The sequence below is a fragment of the Mobula hypostoma genome, chromosome 29 (assembly GCF_963921235.1).
Source record: "Mobula hypostoma chromosome 29, sMobHyp1.1, whole genome shotgun sequence".
Classification (NCBI taxonomy): Eukaryota; Metazoa; Chordata; class Chondrichthyes; order Myliobatiformes; family Myliobatidae; genus Mobula; species Mobula hypostoma.
This window is the reverse complement of record NC_086125.1, coordinates 7,877,629-7,899,713: the sequence shown is the minus strand read 5'-3', so window position 1 is coordinate 7,899,713 and position 22,085 is coordinate 7,877,629. Positions and strand designations below refer to the sequence as shown.

General features: G+C 43.9%; 1 protein-coding gene across 1 annotated transcript in view; it reads left to right on the top strand.

The window, feature by feature from the left end:
* LOC134339270 (vascular cell adhesion protein 1-like) overlaps positions 1-22,085 on the top strand; it is a 65,238-nt gene that overhangs the window by 23,253 nt on the left and 19,900 nt on the right. Inside the window, exon 6 of the mRNA XM_063035644.1 lies at positions 12,944-13,237. Coding sequence (XP_062891714.1) covers positions 12,944-13,237 — 294 coding nt within the window. The remainder of the gene's footprint in view (positions 1-12,943; positions 13,238-22,085) is intronic.

Here is a 22,085-nt window from a genome sequence, read left to right as displayed (position 1 = left end):
GAGATGTTCTAATGATGCTGTAGATCTTATTCTTATCAAGGAAAGCTTCTGGCTGCAGTGTTAATATGTAGCTCTATTTTACCTGCTCATTGGTCAAAGCACTCGGCAGAGGTTGGCGCTCGGTGCTCGGTGTTGGAGGGCTGGTTGGAGTTTTCGGACGGACTCACAGTCGGCTGCGGTCGGGTGTTTCCAATGCATCGGCAAGTTTGCGGTGGTTGGAGGTTCATGGCAGGGAGAGTTTCTCCCTTCTACCGTCTGCATGAGATGATGGGGCTACCGGGACTTGAGACTTTTTCTTTCTACCGTGTCCATGGTCTGCTTTTTATCAAATTATGGTATTGCTTTGCACTGTTGTAACTATATGTTATAATTATGTGGCTTTGTCAGTTTTAGTCTTGGTCTGTCCTGTGTTTCTGTGATATCGTTCTGGAGGAACATTGTATCATTTTTTAATGCATGCATTTCTTAATGACAATGAGCAAGGACTGAGTGTCCTCATAATCTAATCTAATATAATCATTGCCAAGAATGCTCTGCTTTGGGAGGGTGAGGGGGCAGTCGGAACCAGTGTGTAACAATGACTCCCACGGATACTAGATCATCACTTGACAACTGGAACAGTAGTGAAAGCCACTGAGATTGCAACTGTCCTGCACAACAATGGGAATGAAGTTTGGATCATAGACATTCCTGATTTACTTTGAGCTCTATTAACACATCCTGATTCAAGCAAGTAGCAAAAACCTGATGTCAGTTTGACTGCAGATTAGTTCAATATATTCTCTCTATTTCTGACCGAATTGCAATGTTATATTTTCTACCTTTCAGTTTACTGAGGCAGCTCCAGATTCGCGGGGATTTGGGGATATCGTAAAAATATAACATTATCTCTGCAGTCAATTCTTAAAACTTCTCTGGATAAAGACCGTCAGGCGAGAGGGACCGGCCAGTTTTGAGTCACCTCACTCTCTCCATTCATTCCTTAGTGACGTTAATTATGTTAAGGTCTTCATGATCCGTTTCAATCTCCTTCCTGGTGCGAGTACCAGGAATAGCACAGAACTCGATTCCTCTAAAAAGAGCTGGCAAAAGCATTATTGTAATGATACAATGAGTCTTGATCAAGTTGTTAGATCTATCTAGTGGGAGGCAGGGGGCTTTGGGGTTCTTAGTTTCTTTTATGTCTTTCATTCTTTAGGGGTTTTCTTCTGTTTCAAGGATGTCTTTGGAGAGCAAGAATTTCAGGTTGTATGTTGTAAGCATTCTGATATTAAATGGAACCATTAAACCATTGAACCCTCACCCTTCCCCTTCCAATATTCCTCTGCTCTACCCATTTTTGTCCCATTTCCCTCAATTGCAGAAACCATTGCCCCACCCTTTCCATCAACCCCCATGATCTATCTATATTCCCTTCACCATCCTTGTTCCATCCACACACAGTTGGCCCACAGACTCAGCCTCTCTTCCCCATCTGGTCCTCTATCTGCCATCCACCTCCCTACTAATAGATCCCAATCTCAACTTCTTGCTTATAAGATACCAGTACTGGTGGCCCTTTGTGTTCTTGCTTATCTACCTACTGTACCTGTCTCCACAATCCCCTCCTCCCACCTTGCTCCACCTGCCCCTCAATTTTTCCCCTCTCTTTTTCTGCCTCCATCTAATTCACCTGCCATTGTCTAACTGCACTCCAAGCCTTTTTCCTCCTCGACCTGGAACAGTGATCTATCACCTTCCACCTTGTCAGCTCACTGATCACTTTGGTCTGTCTCACCACTCATCCTGAGGGACCATCTCACTTCTCCCACTCTGTCATGATGAAGGGCTTCCACTCAAAACAACATTTCCTTTTCTCCCACTGATGCTGTTTGAACACCCTGCAGATTTCTGCCAGTTGAATGTCTGATGCAGGCAGTTATAATTTTACTATCTTCTTTCTCTTTATTCTTGTTCTAAATACTCCCTCTTTATCTTTTCTTGGTCAATATCCCTACTTCCAAAGCTGCTTCCAGTCCTCAGGCTTATAGATTCTTGGGACATCAGTGTTTGTTTCCAGTACAGATTTCTGATTAGGCAGAGGTCTTTCGAATCTAGATCTAGAGTTTCCTGTAATATTTCAAATAACTTATTGTGCTTCACTTTCTCAAATTCTTTTGTGTAGTTGATAAAACAGACAAATCTTTTTGCACTTGAATAGCTCATTCTGATAATATCCTTAATGTCAATATCGCATTTCTTGTATCTTCGTCTTTGTTCTAAATACTCCCTCCTTATCTTATCTTGGTCAATATCCCTGCTTCCTAAACTGCTTCCGGTCCTCAGGCTTACATGCTTCTTTAGACATCTGTGCTTTTTGATAAGCTTCTCTGAGGAACTTGCAAAAGTTGAAAATATTTGATGCAGAAGTTGGTTACTTTGTATTATGTATTGTCTTTACTGTGACAGTAAAAAGTGCTGACAAAAATAATGTGCATCTTTTCCTGTTCTCATGAAGTACTATGTATTTAATTATAGTCCTGTCCAGAGATGAGTGTGTTTTATAGGCCAATTGATTAGAGTTCAGGGCGTGCATGTCCTTGTGTGGGTGAAATGTAAAACATAGGAAGCATCGGTGAGCATGAGTGACAAGAGTTATTGAATGTATAGTGAAAAATAAAGGGTGCATAAGCAATGTTTAAGAAGCTGAAATCAGACAAAGCCCTTGAGAAAATAAAGGAAGTAGGAAAGAAATTGACCAGGAATGTGGAGAAATACAAAGGGCCAAGAAGTGTCCTTGCCAAGTAGGATTAAGGAGAATCTCAAGGCATTTTATAGGTGCATTGTGAATCAAAAGTGTTGGTCCAATTCTGGACGATAGAGGGCATTTCGAGAACCATCACAAATTATCTGCATCACTCCCTCAAAAAATCCAGGCAAGCTTGTGAGCAGGAACCTCTCCATGAGAAAGCCAGGCTGACCATCACTAAAGTCTATCCTTTTCCAAATCAACATACTCCCCCTTAATCTTACCATCATCTATGATCTTCTCTCTGGTAAGCATCAATGAAAAGTTCTCACTGAGGACCTTATCCATTTCTCTTGCCTTTGTGACCAAATGCCCTCCATTGTCCTTGATTGCACATAACCTTTTTTGACTCCTACCATCTTGCTTCCAATACACCTGTAAAACTCCTCGAGATTCTCCTGTTGCTGCCATTATTTAGGGCATTGAGTATAAAGATTGGGAAATCATGTTGCAGCTGTATTAAACTTTGGTTTGGCCACATTTGGAATATTGTGTGCAGTTATTTGAAGGCTTTGGAGAGAGAGGGCACAGAACAGGTTTACCAGGATGATGCCTAGATTGGAGTGTATTACCTGTAAGGAGAGAATGGACCAACAGGTGTAGCAGTTAGCACGACAGTATTACAGCTTCAGGTGTTAGACTTTGGATTTCAATTCCAGCACTGTGTTCTCCCTATGACTGCCTTGGTTTCCTCCAGATGCTCCAATTTCCTAACACAGTCCAAAGACGTACCAGTTAGTAGGTTAATTGGTCATTTAAAATTATCCTGGGATTAGGCTCATGTTAAAAAAGTGGGTTGCTGGGTGGTGTGGCTCATTTATCTGTCACATTGGCAGGGTATTGGGAACAAGGGTGGACCCAAATGCAAGACACATCTTGAGAGGTTACTTAGATTTAGTTTATGGTTTGATATCAGGCGAACTAGGCAGGAGCAGGAGTAGCGAACTGGACCAGGACTGAGGACTACGACTAGGCTGGGGCCAGGGGTCTAGGCTAGGACTCGGAATAGGCTCCCAGAACTAGAGGAGACATGAAGAGGCTGGGGTATGGACTCCGAGCCAGAGGCTGGGCAAGGACCCAGTACCTGGGTCTTGCCTCAGGCTCAGACCCCCAGAACCAGGCATGGACATGACATGGGCTAGGTAGAGGAGGAACATGGAAAACAGAGCCTCGGTCTCAGGAGAACAGGTACATGGAACCATGGACAGATACACAGAACAGAGAGCTGGGACCCCTCCTTGGGTACAGGACATAGGGCCAGGACTCATGACCCTCTGCAGGGCAACTGCAAGACAGCCAGACTTACCCCACGGAGGCAAGGACAGGACAAAACATGACTCCCCACAGGGCAACAGCAAGACAGCCTGACTTACCCCACAGAGGCAAGGACAAGACAAGACCAACACGAATGAACACCAAACAGTACCTATCTAGCCCCAGTGATGGAACTAGACCAAAGTGCAGGCAGGGGCTGCAGATGAGGGCTAGAGGCAAGAGGGGCAGAAGGGATTCTGACAAGGAGGTGGGACATGAATCACAGACCACCAGGGCCAGGACTAGACTCAGAACTGGGAAGCCGCCAGGGCCAGGATTTGACATGGTACCGTGGGCGTGGGCCTCGGATGCCGCCGGCGCCAGGGCGTGGGCCTCGGATGCCGCCGGCGCCAGGGCGTGGGCCTCGGATGCCGCCGGCGCCAGGGCGTGGGCCTCGGATGCCGCCGGCGCCAGGGCGTGGGCCTCGGATGCCGCCGGCGCCAGGGCGTGGGCCTCGGATGCCGCCGGCGCCAGGGCGTGGGCCTCGGATGCCGCCGGCGCCAGGGCGTGGGCCTCGGATGCCGCCGGCGCCAGGGCGTGGGCCTCGGATGCCGCCGGCGCCAGGGCGTGGGCCTCGGATGCCGCCGGCGCCAGGGCGTGGGCCTCGGATGCCGCCGGCGCCAGGGCGTGGGCCTCGGATGCCGCCGGCGCCAGGGCGTGGGCCTCGGATGCCGCCGGCGCCAGGGCGTGGTGCTTGGAACCTCCGGGTAGTGTCGAGCTCTCGACTCGGCCCGGGAACAGTAGACAGCGGCTCTTGATTCTCTCCAGCGGGTTAACCGACGGACCCACCTTGAAGAGGAAAGTTTGCAGGCTCGCTTCGGCGAGGTAACTGGACAGGGTTGCTCCGGTGAGGAAAGGCGAAGCACCGGCACTCGCTTCGGGCAGAGACCAGGTTTGCTCCAGCCAGATAACATTGACACACCGTGACTTTACAAACGCCCCCACACCGAACGGCTGAAAGCCGGAGCCTGTAAACTTCCGGTTCAGCCGAGCGTTAATTGCCTCTAATCACCAAAGTCGAGGGACACGGGAAAACAGGGAATCAACGGTCCGGATCGTAACATAAACAAGGTAAATTTAAAGGGACTCCGATCCGGACCATGACATGATTTGAAAGAGCCTGCTTCACGCTATATCTCTAAAAGTATTTAAAATAAACAAATAAAGTTAAATTGTTTTCTCTAGTGTATCACAGAAGAGAAGTGGTGTGTAGTCAGAGACTTTATCCCAGGTGATAAGACCTAGACCAAGAGGCCTGTTTCTGTGTTCTACTAGTCCATCTTCGAGTAATGCTACTTTTGGGTACATATGAATTATATTGCTACTGTCTGACTAATATTTGTAGGGTTTATCAAGGGTCAGAAGTAATGATGTCGTAAAACAGCGTTTCATGCCAACTGCTGTGGTATAGGTACAAGTAGGTACCTTGGAACTTCACCTCCTTCAGATTCTCCCCGTGTCAAAGACCATCTTGACATGGGAACCCACTGCCATTGTCCATCATTACTGCGAGAACCTGCTTTAGAAGTCTGGGAGGAAATCTTTGCCAAAGGATTACAGCAGCGCAAAGAGCTGCCTGACCACCACACTCTCAAGGCAAATTAAGGATGGACAAAAATTAAATGAAGTTAACAACGAATCCAGCTTTTGACTCCCTGCCTCGATTAAACCTGGAATTTGTTCTGAGACTAACTGGGTCAACTCAACAATGTGGCTGCCTTTTGATGGGCTGATGCTTACTCCACCCATCAGTCTCATTTCCAGTGCCCGACAGCTCTTGATGTTCAGCACTCACATCGTGGAAAGGCATGGATCGGAAGCTCTTGTAATGCTTCGCAGTGTTGACACAGTGTGGTAGGGTGGAGCAAAGGAAGACCATCAGCCTGGTCTGAGGAGCCAAATGTCCTCCACCTGCCACGAATTCCCTTCACCATTGGGAGTTGGCAGCCAGGTGCACTGGGCAGTTCTGCATGGGGCAAGGTATGAAGATGGAAGGAATATTCTCCTTTACACAATTACAATGATAACCTCCTCCCTTTTGCTGGTATTAATTCATGCAATGTATTTACGGGACATTACACAGATCTTTCTTCTCTGACTACTCCTGGGGCTGTGGACAAGTTGCTTCCACTCTTTCCTGTGGGTTCTGCGATGGTCAGTGACGCTAATGAGGGACGCCCAGAGTCTGCCGCAGTCAACCCAAGACACTGCTCAAACAGAACAGACCAGTGCATAGTGCATTGAGGGAGCACATGGTAAAACAATATCTGAATGGAGAATAAAGGAAACAGCGACAGAGAAAGTGTCTCCTTCTTCTTCTTCTTGCGCCCTTAACTCCTGGTGGAGTCATCGGGGCACCGTCGTGACGAGCTTTGCACCAGCTTTTTGGTGTGCTCGTCATGCGGCGTGTCTTGGGCATCAGAAACCTGGCGGAGCCCATCCCTCTCCAGGTTTGTCCACAGCCGATTTCCTCCAACTAGGTGGCTCGCCTTGGTCGTGAACACGTGGCCGTTATAGTTCATCTGAGAACCTTTCCGTCCAGGCCGGCGACTTCATCATGAAAGTCACTTGCCCAGTGGTGTCGTGTTAACACCACCCCCTCACGTGGTTTAGCCCGCCAGCTGAAGCGGTCTACCGGGCTATGGCGCTTGGAGCCAACACGTGAGAGATTTGGGAGATGGATGAGGACCAGTGATGCCCGTCCACCCTGTCTAGTAGGGAGCAGCATGCCAGACATCAAAGGTACTACCAGAGAGAGTGGTACAGAAGATTAAATAGGGTATAAGATCATAAAGGGGTGAAATACGGTTCAACTTATCATACTAGGGTATTAATTAATATTCTTATAACACCAGGTTCGGCAGGATCTGGCCACATGCCATGAGTGTGCAGGGAGTGTAGAGGAGGGAGCTGGTGGTGGAACTTTGTGAAGCAACACACACAGAGGAGGAATGTGCAGAGGATATTTCCAATGCTGGGGGAGTCTAAGATCAGAGGATACAGCCTCAGAATAGAGGGACGTCCATTTAGAACGGAGATGAGAAAGAATTTCTTTAGCCAGAGCGTGGTCAATCTGTGGAATTCTCTGCCATTGGCGACGATGGAGGCGAAGTGATTGGGCAAAGTTAAAGCAGAGACAGATAGGTTCTTGATGAGTCACGGGGAGAAGGCAAGAGAATGGGGGTGAGAGGGAAATTTATTAGCCATGATGAAATTTCTGAGCTGAGTCGATGGGCCGAAAGGTCTAATTCTGTTCCTCTGTCTAATGGTCCTATGGACCCGGCACGAACACCCACTCATTGCGAGGAGGGTTAGGAACTGAGGTGGATCAGACCACGCATTATGTCAGCTCAATGGCTTCTGCCTTTAGGCTGGACTCGGTTCAGTGACGGGGATGAAGAAGCAAAGCGGGAGGAAAACTCTCCGACAAACTGAAGCTGAGCCGATGATTTTGGAGAGTCTGAGAGCTGAGGTTTCGGAAGAAAGTTGAAGACCTTGTGGAAATTGTCCGAGTTCACAGAACTTTCACAATGACAGTCTGAATGTGAGCTGGAGATCTGCAGGTGCTTGTAAGACCAGGCATTTCCGTATATTATCACTTGACCGAACTTCCTCGAAGCGTTGGAGCTTCGTGTTCTCACTGAGACTATAGAGACGCTCTTATTCAGTCGTGAGAAACAGATTTCTCTTCGGGAGCTTTCTGGCGTTTATCAAAGACTGAGGGTTTCGGCAAAACAACCTATCCTGTCGGCAATTTCGAAAGCTATGGATTTCAGGCCGATTTCACTGGGCGAATCAATTTTCTTTTTCACTTTACTCTTTATCGTAACAGGTAGGTAAAATGATTTAAAAACATTCAATATACACGTATTTACGCGGACTCACAGAGAATCCGATAACTGTACTTAGTATCTGTGCCACACACACAAAGCACAGGTCCTGATGAAGGGTCTCGGCCCGAAACGTCGACTGTTGACTCTTTTCTATAGATGCTGGCTCACCTGCTGAGCTCAAACAACAGGAATTCTGCAGATGCTGGAAATTCAAGCAACATACATCAAAGTTGCTGGTGAACGCAGCAGGCCAAGCAGCATCTATAGGAAGAGGTTGCTTGGATTTCCAGCATCTGCAGATATTCTCGTGTAAGTAACTGCATTTTTACAACGTGCGCTTTATTCTGCGAACCGTTGCTCGTTTCTCGTTTTCCTTCGTTGTCTTTGGCTTGGCAGAACGAAAAGAGAAATTTCACATTGATTTGTGCCTCAACTGCGGAATGGCTGGAGAGAGAAAAATGGAAAAATGGGCACCGATTGAATATTTACACAATTCATGGACGGGCTTTCAAACAATTTCACACGTTGTGAATTGCACATGTCGTTTTGCCCATGATGTGGGAAGAGTGACATTTTGTTTCACGGTTACTGCTCTCTGCCCCCATGTTCAGTATTGAGGACTGGACACGGGCTGATGTGTTACAGACCTCGTGATTCTTGGTGATCCATTCCGACTCCCCGTCTGAACGTGAAATTGCGGATCAGCCGCCAAGATTCAAATGATCCCAGATACAATTCGGCCTATTTATTTATTTATTTCTTCTGTTTTAACGTGAAAGGGGGCATGCTTATACTGACAGACATTCATATTGTGTGCAAATAGAAATCATTGGCCCCCAGACCGTGGTGAACAAACCTCGGTCTAAATACACCACTGTGCAACGGGGTGTTGGACTTCCTAACGAACAGATATCAGAGAGTCTGAGTGCACAAACATTCCTCCTTCACTATCGTCCTCAACACAGCCGATCTCCCCCCACCCCACCACCCCCAGGGTGAGCCCATTGCTGTACACTCTGCTCACACATGACTTCACGGACAAACACCCGAGCAATCACAATGTCAAGTTCACCGACAACACAACAGTGGTGGGACTCATCACCAACAACGATGAGATGACCTACAGAAAGGGGGTCGAAGAACTCAAGGACGGGTATCAGGAAAATAAACTCATCCTTAATGTCAACAAGACAAAGGAGATAGTTATGGACTTCAGGAGAACTCACACCACTCACACCTCTTACTACATCAGTGGCACAGTGGTGGAAACTGCGATTGGTTTCAAACTCCTGGGAGTGTTCATCACTGATAACCTGTCGTGGTCCCACAACCACTTCCTCCACAGTCACGAATGCGCATCAACACCTCTACTTTCTGAGGAGGTGAAAGAGAGCTGAGCTTTGTACATCCAGGCTAATAGCATTCTACAGATGAGTAGTAGAGAGCATCCTGTCAAACTTTATCAGTGCATAGTACAAAAACTGTACCATGACGGACAGGGAGGCCCTACAACAGATAGTCAGGGCTGTCCATTGCACCGGCCACACCACCTGAGGTGCCAGAAAAGGGCCAGTAGCATCTTGAAGGATCTCACCCACCCTGCTCATGGACTGTTTGTCCCACTCCCATCAGGGAGGAGTCTACGTAGCATCCATACACCAGGACTATCAGACTCAAAAACAGATACTTACCCAAGCAGTAAGGCTGATCAACACCTCCACCCAGTAATTCCACCACCTCTTTATTATTATTTGTCAGTCACCTTCTGAATCAATTTATGGACATACAATCAATGGATATATATTCAGTAAGCTATCTTACATATTTATATTTATTGTGTTTTAATTATTACTGTGTTTTTATCGCTTGTTTTTTTTCACCTGCATTGGATCCGAACTAACAACTACTTTGTTCCCCTCTACACTTGTTTACAGAAAATGATATTAAAACAATCTTTAATTCTGAGTGTTGAACAACAGGTGCCCCGTGTTCTCTGAATAACTCCATGTGTCACTGTTGTCTCAATTTCTACCCCACCCTTCTTCAATACATTCAGTGACTTGACCTTTCTCTACATCTGTCTGAAAATTTTTCTCCACAGCTCGATCCCTCCATCCTGAAACTGCAATTTGGCAGGTCTCTGCAAATCAGACCTTAGGGAGGAGTCAAATCAGAGTCACCCATGTTAGAACAGAGTGACATTTAATGTCTTCCTGACTTGAAAATATTCCTTCTGTTTGAACACAAAAGGCCAAAATTACGGTGACAAACATTTATATTATGTGGAAATAGACAGGAAACTAACCGCATAGACTAGGTGCCCTTCACTACGATTGTGTGAAGATTTTTCTCCACACATCCACCTGCATCTCGAATCTGCAAACCCTTGTTTACTCTCCTCAGCCAGGGAAAGTATATCTCCTGCATCCAACTTCTCAAGATCTGTCAAAATGTCATATATTTGATTCAATCTTCACTAAATCTTCCAAACCTTCGTGTAAGTGGGCCACAGTGACTCAATCTCTCTTCATACGCCCGTCCTGCCACCTCCGGAATCAGTCTGGTGAACCGTCCCCTCACTGTCTGAACGGTAAGTATATCCATTCTCAGCTGAGATTGAACTGCACACAACACTTCACTGAACAGATTCCATTTCGCTATGTGTCTCTGGCAGATAAACTGAAGGGATTTGAGGTATCGATCAAAACAAACCCCCCAGTGGTGGAATTTGGACACTCTCTGGAGGTGACCTGCAGTACAACGTGTAACAACCCAGTGACGATTCTGGAATATAAACCAGGGATAAATCCCAACAGAACTTGCGGTGATAAATGGATTACAGACCAATTTCCAAGTGTCCAGACATGGGATTTCACAGTGCCCTGTACTGTAATCTGTGGATCTGAAAACCATGAAGTGAAGGAGGACAAATGGGTGGTCCCAGTGTACAGTAAGTGAAATCTCTTTGTTCCAAATACATCCCAGAGCAGAGTATAACCAGACGAAAGGCAGCAACATAAGATATGTATCACTTGAAAACATTATGCAGAACGATGCTGTTGTGTACCAGGTGAGGTAGAGCACTGCCTGCTGGGAAATAGATTTACACTTCACTCCCCCACAATGAGTTCACAGTCTGAGACATGTTCAGGGATTGATATTGAACAGAGACAATTTTACAGAAATTCTATAGAGAGTCTCAGGTCAGGAAACGTGTGTTGCTGTTTCACACGCCATAGTCTTGGACCAATGTGCTGATTCACAGGATTAGTGGGTTAATGGACATTCAGAGGTGAGTCTCACGGTGACAGAGCCATAGTTTGCTCTGACAGATGAATGGATTTCTTTTGGTGCAGACTGAAGAGATTCATCAGACTGGGAACGTCACATGGTAGGAAGATCCACAGGCACATTGGTTGTTGAGTTGATTTTTGATTTAGAATTTTGCCAATCATGATTCTCCTTTGACAGATCGAAACTTAAGCATTGTTCCACCTCCTGAAGTGCTGGAAGTTAACAAACCATATCAGCTAGAGTGTACTGGCCTGAAGGTCTATCCAAAGAACAAACTCGTACTCACCTGGCTCAGAGAGAATGAGACTATAGCAAATATTTCCACAGAGGACCCAGGTTTCCCAGAAGATGGTCCATTGAAGAATGTCCTTCATTTCAATGCAAGTATTTCAGACGATGGAATGGTGTACACCTGCTTGGCAGAGTTGAACTTGGACTCTAACACAACCAAACAAATCGCAAATGCATCTGTGACTCTGCAAATTTACTGTGAGTTCCATTTTAACAATAAATTTACACCTGATTTTGGGAATAGTTTGAACTGAAATATTCTGTTGAAAATAAATACAGTATTAACATGCTGCCTTCTGATCATTTTAGTAAAGTGCAACCAAGAGTGATCTTTATGGAACAGAGGTTGTAGTCACGAACTGGCTACTCCAACGGAGGAAGTGGGATTGAGACTTACTTTAGGAGCAGAAAACAAGATGTAACAGTTAACACAATAAAGGAATTGAAATCTCTGCAGATGTGTAAATCATGTGTGCGTAGTGAAGGTGGACTGTTATCACTCAGAAAGCATGAAAGTGATCCGTGCCTACAGGCAGAGGGAATGGAATATGGAATGAATACTTTGTTCACTCTTTACCAAGGGAGAATATGATGCCAACACTCAGAGAAAGCAGAGGGAAGAATGAGAATGGGCGGGTAAATATGAATGGGAAGTTATTAGCAAGATAACCATGCTAGAAGTTTGTAACTCATCTGGTGCAGAGAGGGTGCATCTGAACTGCAGAAGGATGGAGACTGTAAAAGGGCTTGACATAATCTCTCAATCCTCCTCGACTAGGGAAGGTGCAGGAGAGGTGGAGAATGGCACAGAGGTCATGAGGAGGTCATCAGCAGCTGCTGGTCCATCACTATAGTGGCAGTGATGGGGAATATGTTGGAAACATTAATATGGGAATACTTAAAGGGGCATGAAGACAGTTGAGTTTATAAAATAACCAACAGGGTTTGTAGATGAAATTGAGTTCTTTGATGAAGTAATAGCGGGCTTTGATGAAATTGAGTGATATCCTCTTAAGGATTTTCACACTGTGTTTGACATAGTCCCATATTGAAGTGTGGTGAGTGAAAGCGGCTCATGGAATATTCTGCTCAGTTGGACTAAGGAGTAAAAGTTGGCTTAAAGTCAGAAAGAGGAAATTTAAGTCTCGTCTGCGATGCTAAAACAAGATTCAAATTAAGGTGATATTGAGATCAATTAATAAGTGCATGATGTTGTATGTACCACTACTTGTGGCTGGAGCACCAGACAGGGTGAGAAACTGAAAATTAGGGAAAACATTCTGAAGAATGAAGGACGTGACCATTAAGTGGTGGATTAGGTATAAAGGTCCCCCAGATGTGTGACCTGGCCAGTCTCCAGCTCCGTCCATCAGAATTTACCACTGCAAGCTGAACTGCAGTGAACTTCTTGTGTGTCTTGCAGCTTTTCCAGAGCCTCCGAGGATCCTCAGCAGAGACCTTGTAGAAGTGAATCAGGAGGTCACATTAACATGTGAGGTGCCAAACGTCTATCCAGCTGAGAAGGTGAGAGTACGATGGTTTTGCGACGGTGAACAACAGAATTCAGCAACATATCAGTCAAATTCCACCACAGTAAGGGGAACAACTACATGGACACCACGAGAGACCGGTCTGACTGAAGTCTCCTGCACGGCAGATTTTGAGGATTATCCATCAATTCCACTGAAGAACGATAGCATTTCCATTGAGGTTTATGGTGAGTATGTTCACTGCACTCAGACAAGGATGAAAACTTATTTTCATGTTGTTAGTCAGTGGTGTTTCCTCAAGCAGTTGCATCTCTGTTGATTGAACTGGTAGCCCAAATCACAAAACATCCCCAGTCAATGGGGCCATTTCCCAGTGAAATTACTTAGTTTTTAATTGTAAAATGGTGATCAAGGAATATAAGCATAAGGCTGCAGGTGTTAGGACATGCACCCAATTTCATCAACTTCCGGGGTTTAGACGCTCTAGCTCTCTGGAATATGGATAGCTGGCGTGGTCCCTTTGAAGATTCAGGCTGCCCTGCTAATTGGAAGCCCTGTTTTGGCTCCAGTATTTAATATTTAAAGAGAACCTGAATTGAAGCTCTCTGCTCAGGTTTTGGTGGGTTCGGCTCGGCTCGATTTTTGGTTGGAGAGAGCTTGGCTTGTAGGAGTGGCGGTTGGTGGTGCTGGCTGTGGATAGTGTGAGGATGTTAGGAAATAGTGTAGGTTCAGGTAGGCGGGGGGATCTGGAAAAGAAACCACAAATAGAAGGTTCGGGTGAGTGGGGGTTGGTGGAAGGTGGTTGGAATGAAGTGGAATCTAGATCTGGAAAATGAAAAAAGAAACTTAATATTAGAATGATTTCAAGTGACAGACAGGAAAGGCAAGATATTTTGTAAAAAAAAAAGGAAAGAAGGTTTCAAGGTACTGGTTAAATTTGACGAGGAACAGCCTTCTTCGATCAATCCTATTAAATTAATTTCAGAATTAAAATTGGCCATAGGGAATATAGGTTGTACTCGTACTTTAAGAGGAGGGAATATATTAATCATTTGTAAGGATAATAAGCAGTGTGAGAAGACATTACAATTAAAGACTTTACTTGGTAAAAAGATGGTGTCTATGTTACCAAATGAAAATAGAGGTATTAGGGGTGTTATAAAGAGTGTTCCTGTGGAAATTTTGATAGAAGAGGTTAAATCTCATCTATTGTGAGGCAAGGTTAAGGAGGTAAAGAGATTGCAAGGACAGGAGTCAGAAATAGGGAAAGGATGGATAGTTTATCTGTATTGATATGTTTATGAAGTGAATCTCCCTGATAGTTAGTTTGGAGTATGTTAGATATAATGATCAAGGTGATATTCCACCCCCGCTTAGATGTTATAAGTGCAGAGGTTTGGCGTGTTGAGGCACTATGCCGTGGGAAACTAAGGTGTAGTAAGTGTGGTGCGGAAATAAGTATGAAATAAGTGTTAAGTTTAAATGTTGTAATTGCGGAGGAGACCGCAGCGGAGCTTAGAGAGGATGTGAAGGCAGCTGAAGTTGAACAGCTTAAGGTATAGTTAAGTGTGTCTTATGCAGAGGCCTTGCAAAAGGTTAAACCGAACATTGATAAACTATTACCAGTCAGAACAGAATGTGAAATCAGCAGCTATATGTCAGCATCATACTTCTCTTACTAAAGATACGTCCTAGTTGATAAAATGAAGTTTGTGATGTTCATCACGGATTTGGTGAATTGTTATGCTCAGACATCTAGTCCTACTGAGAAAATTAAAATTACTGTGAAAGCTGCTGAAAAGTATCTGCATATGGCTGGTGTTATGTGGGAATGAAGCTCTGATGGGTGAGGTACCTGTATTTCAGTCTCCTTGTGAAGGTACATAATCGGTATAAGAATATTGCAGTGGAATGCGAGAAGCCTGATTTCTAATGGTCAAGACTTTGAGAAATTTATTTCTGATTTATCAAATCCAACTGATGTTGTATGCATTCAGGAAACCTGGTTGTTACCACATTTAAGTTTTTCCTTGCAGGATTATATTATAATTAGGCATGATAGATTAGTTTGTATAGAGGGTGGTGTTGCAAGTTTTCTGAGGAAAGGGATTGGACATAGATTTGTGGATGTAATTGAAGTACTTGATTCAACTGGTAGGGGCATTAAAGCAGTAAATTTTTACAACACTTCTGGAAAGCTTTCGATTGATTTGTTGGAAAGCATATGTCGGAAGCCAGCTGTAGCAATGATAGTATTGGTGATATCGATTTTCTTTGTGTGAATTTAAGAAAGCTATTAATAGTGCAGATCAGATGGCTCCAGGAAAGGATGATGTATGTTATTGTATGTTTAAACATATGGCCAACAGCTCTCGAGATAATATTACAATTTTCCAATCTCACTTGGAGTTTAGACTATCTCCTCTCCTCATGGAAAATGGCAGAAGTAGTGCCTATTCTAAAACCTGGGAAACCCCCATCAGATCCTTCTAGTTATAGACCAATATCATTAAAGTCTCACTTGTGTAAACTTATGGAATGCACAATAGTGGAGCAGTTGAATTAATATTTCAAAAAAAAAGAGGTGATATAATGTTTTATCAGAACCGATTTTGGAAGGGTAGAATGACATTGCGTTGAGTTTTATGTTTGAAAGATGATATTTGGAAAGCACAGGTAAATAAAAGTTGTATTAGCAGTATTTTTTGCTAAGGGCAAAGCATATGATATGTTATGGGAAGAGGATCTTTCAAATAAATTACAGAAATTAGGAGTGAGAGGAAGACTATATAATTTTCTTCTGATTTTTTTATTTGGTTTGTCTATCCAGGTAAAGGTAGGGAAAGTATACTCAGGCTTCTATGAGATGGAGAATGGGACCCCACAAGGCAGTATTTATAGCCCTTTATTGTTTTACTATTATGATTAATGATATTTTTTCTGAGATAGATACTGAGGTGGGTAAATCACTTTTTGCAGATGATGGAGCATTATGGATCAGAGGTAGAAATTTCAACTTAACTGTATATAGGATGTAATTTGCAATTAAAAAGGTTGAACAGTGAGTAAAATAGATGAAGTTTTAAAGCTCTCAGTAGCTAAAACACATTAAATGTCTTACAAAAAGGTTTATAGACCTGCACTTAATTTGAAATAATAAGGTCAAAACACTTGAAGTGTCAATGGTAAGAAGTTTTGGCCTGTGTCTGATTATAAGCTGATATGGAAGCACCATATCAGTAAAATAATTAACAAATGTAGAGGGGCATTAAATATCCTTAGGTGTCTATGTGGGTATTCTTGGGGTGCTACACAAAAAATCTCTAACCATTTACATAGAATATAGAACATAGGAATCTACAGCACATTACAGGCCCTTCGGCTCACAACATTGTGCCGATCATGTAACCTACTCTAGAAACTGCCTAGAATTTTCCCACTGAATAGCCCTCTATTTTTCCAGGTCCCATGTGTCTATCTAGGAATCTCTTATAAGAATCTAATGTATCCATCTCTATCACCACCGCCGGCAGTGCATTCCATGCACCAATCACTCTCTGTGTGAAAAACTTACCTCTGACATCCCCTCTGTACCTACTTCCAGGCATGTTAAAACTATGCCCCTCGTGTTAACCATTTCAACCCTTGGAAAAAAACCTCTTGTTACTTACACGATCAATGCCTCTCATCATCTTATACATCTCTCTCAGGTCACGTCTCATCCTCCACTGCTCCAAGGAGAAAAGGCCAAGTCCACTCAACCTATTCTCATAAGGCATGCTCTCCAATCCAGGCAACGTCCTTGTAAATCTCCTCTACACTCTCTCTATAGTATCCACATCCTTCCTGCAGTGAGGTAACCAGAAGTGAACACAGTACTCCAAGTGGGGTCTAACTAAGGTCTTTTATAGCTGTTACATTACCTCACAGCACTTGAACCCAGCGGTTGATGAGATGGAGGCCAACACACCATACGCCGCCGTAACAACACTGTCAACCTGCGCAGCAGCTTTGAGTGTCCTATGGATATGGACCCCAAGATCTCTCTGATCCTATGCACTGCCAAGAGTATTACCATTAGTATTATATTCTGTCTTCAAGTTGGACCTACTAAAATGAACCACTTCACACTTATCTGAGTTGAACTCCATCTGCCACTTCTCAGCCCAGTTCTGCATCCTATCGACGTTGCGCTGTAATCTCTGACAACCTTCCAGACCATCCACAACACCCCCAACTTTTGTGTCATCAGCAAACTTACTAACCCACCCTTCTACTTCCTCATTCAGGTCATTTATAAAAATCACAAAGAGGAGGGGTCCCAGAACAGATCCTCGGAGAACCTGTTTATTTATATTTTACCTATTTTATATTTGTTTATTTCGATCTGTACTTGATTATGGCTTATGGATCAGCTTCGTCTTCAAATTTAAAATGTTTGGATGTGATCCAAGCACAGATGTTAAGACTGTGTTGGGGTGCAGTAAGGCTGTCCCCTGTTTCAGCTTTACTTGTTGAAATAAGACAACTACCCTTACAGTTGTGGAGGCTGACGTTGTTGTTAACATACCGGATTGATTTGAGAGGGCAGAGAAATGATCTCCCTGTTTAAAAAGTGTGTTGGAAGTCTGTTGGGAACATCACAAGAAGAGTGTTTTTAGTTTTTATGTGGTTGGGTTCTTATCACGTTAGGAATATGAGTTTGCTGGATTATGCAAGATGTCCCACTGCAGCTTTTTTGGTAACCCCACTGTGTTTTTTTCCAATGACCATAGTTGATCTTAGGTTGCATGATTTAATGAAGTCCAAGGATCCTGAAATGCCTGAGAGTCTGTTGGTTCATCAATATGTTAAGGAAAATTATTGTGATATACTAACCATTTTTACGGATGGATCGAAAGATAATTTAACAGGGAATGTCAGTGTGGCTGTTTTGTGCCTGAGTTACAAGTAACGAAGAAATGTCTTATTAACATTTATCAGTATAGACTGCAGAGCTGGTTGCCATCACTGGGTGGAGGAAATCCATCGTTGGAAAGTTATAATTTGTTCAGATTCTTTTTCAGTTTTGACTAGTCTGAAAACAGGTCATTCTAGCAGTAGGTCAGATTTACTGCTGGAAGTTCTTCAAACTTTATTTCATATTCAAAGTATTGATTTACATGTCTACTTCTTATGGGTCTCTGCACAGAGGGGTGTTGAGGGGAATGAGCAGATTGATTGGGCATATTAAGCTTAATTACTCCTTTTAGCTTGTTGAAAAACATCACTCTGGGATGTGTAGCTTTTGTTATTATGAAACAGTTTAACACGCTATTTTAGCTTATCAGGTTGAAAGAAAGCAAATGCAAGATGGACTATTATCTTTGGGGTTTGACAGTTTTCATTTAAAAAAAATTTATTTTTCAGTTTTCATTTACCACATTGTTTAAAGATAGTGGAATCAAAGGTAATGGGGATAAAGCAGGAACTGGATACTGATTGTGGATGATCAGCCATGATCACAATGAATGGTGGTTCTGTCTCGAAGGGCCGAATGGCCTGCTCCTGCACCTATTGTCTATTGTCTCAATCGTACCATGATGAGGCCCCTAGGCGGGATAGTAAGGACACAGGTGCTGGAGTATCCGAGACCTTTAATTCACAACATTGTTTATTTTCCGTTATTTAAAATCTACAGGGCATTTTGGAGTAATTTGGTTTTCAGTTGATAAAGAACTAGTAGGGATTTTATTTCCCAACTCTCTACACCACACCAGTCCAGTTGGTGGCGGTAATGCACCTTTAAGTTGGACTGCCACCTGCCATTAAGAGTCAGAACAAGAAGGTTCTGTGGTCGATTGTCAGTTCAATTTTGGATTCTCATCTTGCGTTTAGTTTAGAACCCTGTCTTCTTCTCGTTCTCGTATCCGGTCTCGGATACTCCAGCACCTGTGTCCTTACTATCCCGCCTAGGGGCCTCATCATGGTACGATTGAGACAATAGACAATAGGTGCAGGAGTAGGCCATTCGGCCCTTCGAGACAGAACCACCATTCATTGTGATCATGGCTGATCATCCACAATCAGTATCCAGTTCCTGCTTTATCCCCATAACCTTTGATTCCACTATCTTTAAGAGCTCTATCCATCTCTTTCTTGAAAACATCCAGAGACTTCGCCTCCACTGCCTTCCGGGGCAGAGCATTCCACATATCCACCACTCTCGGGGTGAAAAAGTTTTCCTCAATTCCGTTCTAAATGGTCTACCCCTTACTCTTAAACTGTGGCCTCTGATTCTGGACTCACCCATCAGCGGGAACATGCTTCCTGCCTCCAGCGTATCCAATCCCTTAATAATCTTATATGTTTCAATCAGATCCCCTCTCATCCTTCTAAATTCCAGTGCATACAAGCCCAGTCACTCCAATCTTTTGACATATGACAGTCCCGCCATCCCAGGAATTAACCTTGTGAACCTAAGCTTCACTCCCTCAATAGCAAGAATGTCCTTCCTCAAATTTGGAGACCAAAACTGCACACAATACTCCAGGTGTGGTCTCACCAGGGCCCTGTACAGCTGCAGAAGGACCTCTTTGCTCCTATACTCAATTACCCTTGTTATGAAGGCCAGCATGCCATTAGCTTTCTTCACTGCCTGCTGTACCTGCATGCTTGCTTTCAGTGACTGATGTACAAGAACACCGAGATCTCATTGTACTTCCCCTTTTCCTAAATTGACTCAATTTAGATAATAATCTGCCTTCCTGTTCTTACCAGCAAAGTGGATAACCTTACATTTATCCACATTAAACTGCATCTGCCATGCATTCGCCCACTCACCCAGCCTGTCCAAATCACACTGCATTCTCATAACATCCTCCTCACATTTCACACTCCCACCCAGCTTTGTGCCATCTGCAAATTTGCTAATGCTACTTTTAATCTCTTCATCTAAATCATTAATGTATATTGTAAACTGCTGCGGTACCCCACTGGTCACCACCTACCATTCCGAAAGGGACCCATTAATCGCTACTCTTTGTTTCCTGTCAACCAGCCAATTTTCGAACCATGTTGGTACTCTGCCCCAATACCATGTGCCTTAATTTTGCCCACTAATCTCCTATGTGGGACTTTATCACAGGATTTCTGAAAGTCCAGGTACACTACATCCACTGGCTTTCCCTTGTCCAGTTTCATAGTTACATCTTCAAAAAATTCCAGAAGATTAGTCAAGCACGATTTCCCCTTCGTAAATCCATGCTGACTCGGACCTATCCTGTTACTGCCATCCAAATATGTCGTAATTTCATCTTTTATAATTGACTTCAGCATCATTCCCACCACTGAAGTCAGGCTAACTGGTCTATAATTCCCTGTTTTCTCTCTCCCTCCTTTCTTGGAAAGTGGGACAACATTAGCCACCCTCCAATCCACAGGAACTGATCCTGAATCTATTGAACATTGGAAAATGATTACCAATGCGTCCACAATTTCTAAAGCCACCTCCTTAAGTACCCTGGGATGCAGACCATCAGGTCCCGGGGACTTATCAGCCTTCAGACCCAACAGTCTATCCAACACCATTTCCTGCCTAATATAAATTTCCTTCAGTTCATCCATTACCCTAGGTCCTTTGGCCACTATTACATCTGGGAGATTGTTTGTGTCTTCCCTAGTGAAGACAGATCCAAAGTACCTGTTCAACTCGTCTGCCATTTCCTTGTTCCCCATAATAAATTCACCTTTTTCTGTCTTCAAGGGCCCAGTTTTGGTCTTAACTATTTTTTTCCTTTTCACATACCTAAAGAAGCTTTTACTATCCTCCGTTATATTCTTGGCTAGTTTACCTTTGTACCTCGTTTTTTCTCCGCGTATTGCCTTTTTAGTTATCTTCTGTTGCTCTTTAAAAGTTTCCCAATCCTCCGGCTTCCCACTCATTTTTGCTATGCTGTACTTCTCTCTTATCTTTATACTGTCCTTTACTTCCCTTGTCAGCCACGGCCTCTCCTTACTCCCCTTAGGATCTTTCTTCCTCTTTGGAATGAACTGATCCTGCACCTTCTGCATTATTCCCAGAAATACCTGCCATTGTTGTTCCACTGTCATCCCTGCTAGGGTATTGTTCCATTGAACTTTGGCCATCTCCTCCCTCATAGCACCATAGTTCCCTTTGTTCAATTGTAATACTGACACCTCTGATTTTCCCTCCTCCCTCTCGATTTGTAGATTAAAACTTATCATATTATGGTCACTACCTCCTAATGGCTCCTTTACCTCGAGGTCCCTGATCAAATCTGGTTCATTGCACAACACTAAATCTAGAATTGCCTTCTCTCTGGTAGGCTCCAGTACAAGCTGTTCTAAGAATCCATCTCGGAAGGACTCCGCAAACTCCCTTTCTTGGGGTCCAGTACCGACCTGATTCTTCCAGTCTACCTGCATGTTGAAATCCCCCATAACAACTGTAGCATTATCTTTGCGACATGCCAATTTTAACTCTTGATTCAACTTACACCCTTCATCCAGACTACTGTTTGTGGGCCTGTAGATAACTCCCATTAGGGTCTTTCCACCCTTAGAATTTCTCAGTTCTATCCATACTGACTCTACATCTCCTGATTCTATGTCCCCTCTTGCAAGGGACTGAATATCATTCCTCACCAACAGAGCCACCCCACTCCCTCGGCCCATCAGTCTGACTTTTCGATAGGACGTATACCCTTGAATATTCATTTCCCAGGTCCTGTCCACTTGAAGCCATGTCTCTGCTATTCCCACAACATCATACTTGCCAATTTCCAACTGTGCCCCAAGCTCATCTACTTTATTTCCTATATTTTGTGCATTCATATATAATATTTCTAATTCATTACTCCCTTCACCTTTCATATCAATTCCTATTTCATGTTTCCTATAACATGGATCCAGTGGGGTATTGGAGCCCTTTTGTCAGCTGTGGCCAGCCACAGCAAGAAGATGTCAAGACAGAGCCTGGAGATACACCACCTCCAGGTTGTCATGTGCTAACTATCAAAGGGAGAACTCCAGAGTCATTCGGGTGAGGCTATGGGTTGCTCTGCAGTGCCAGTA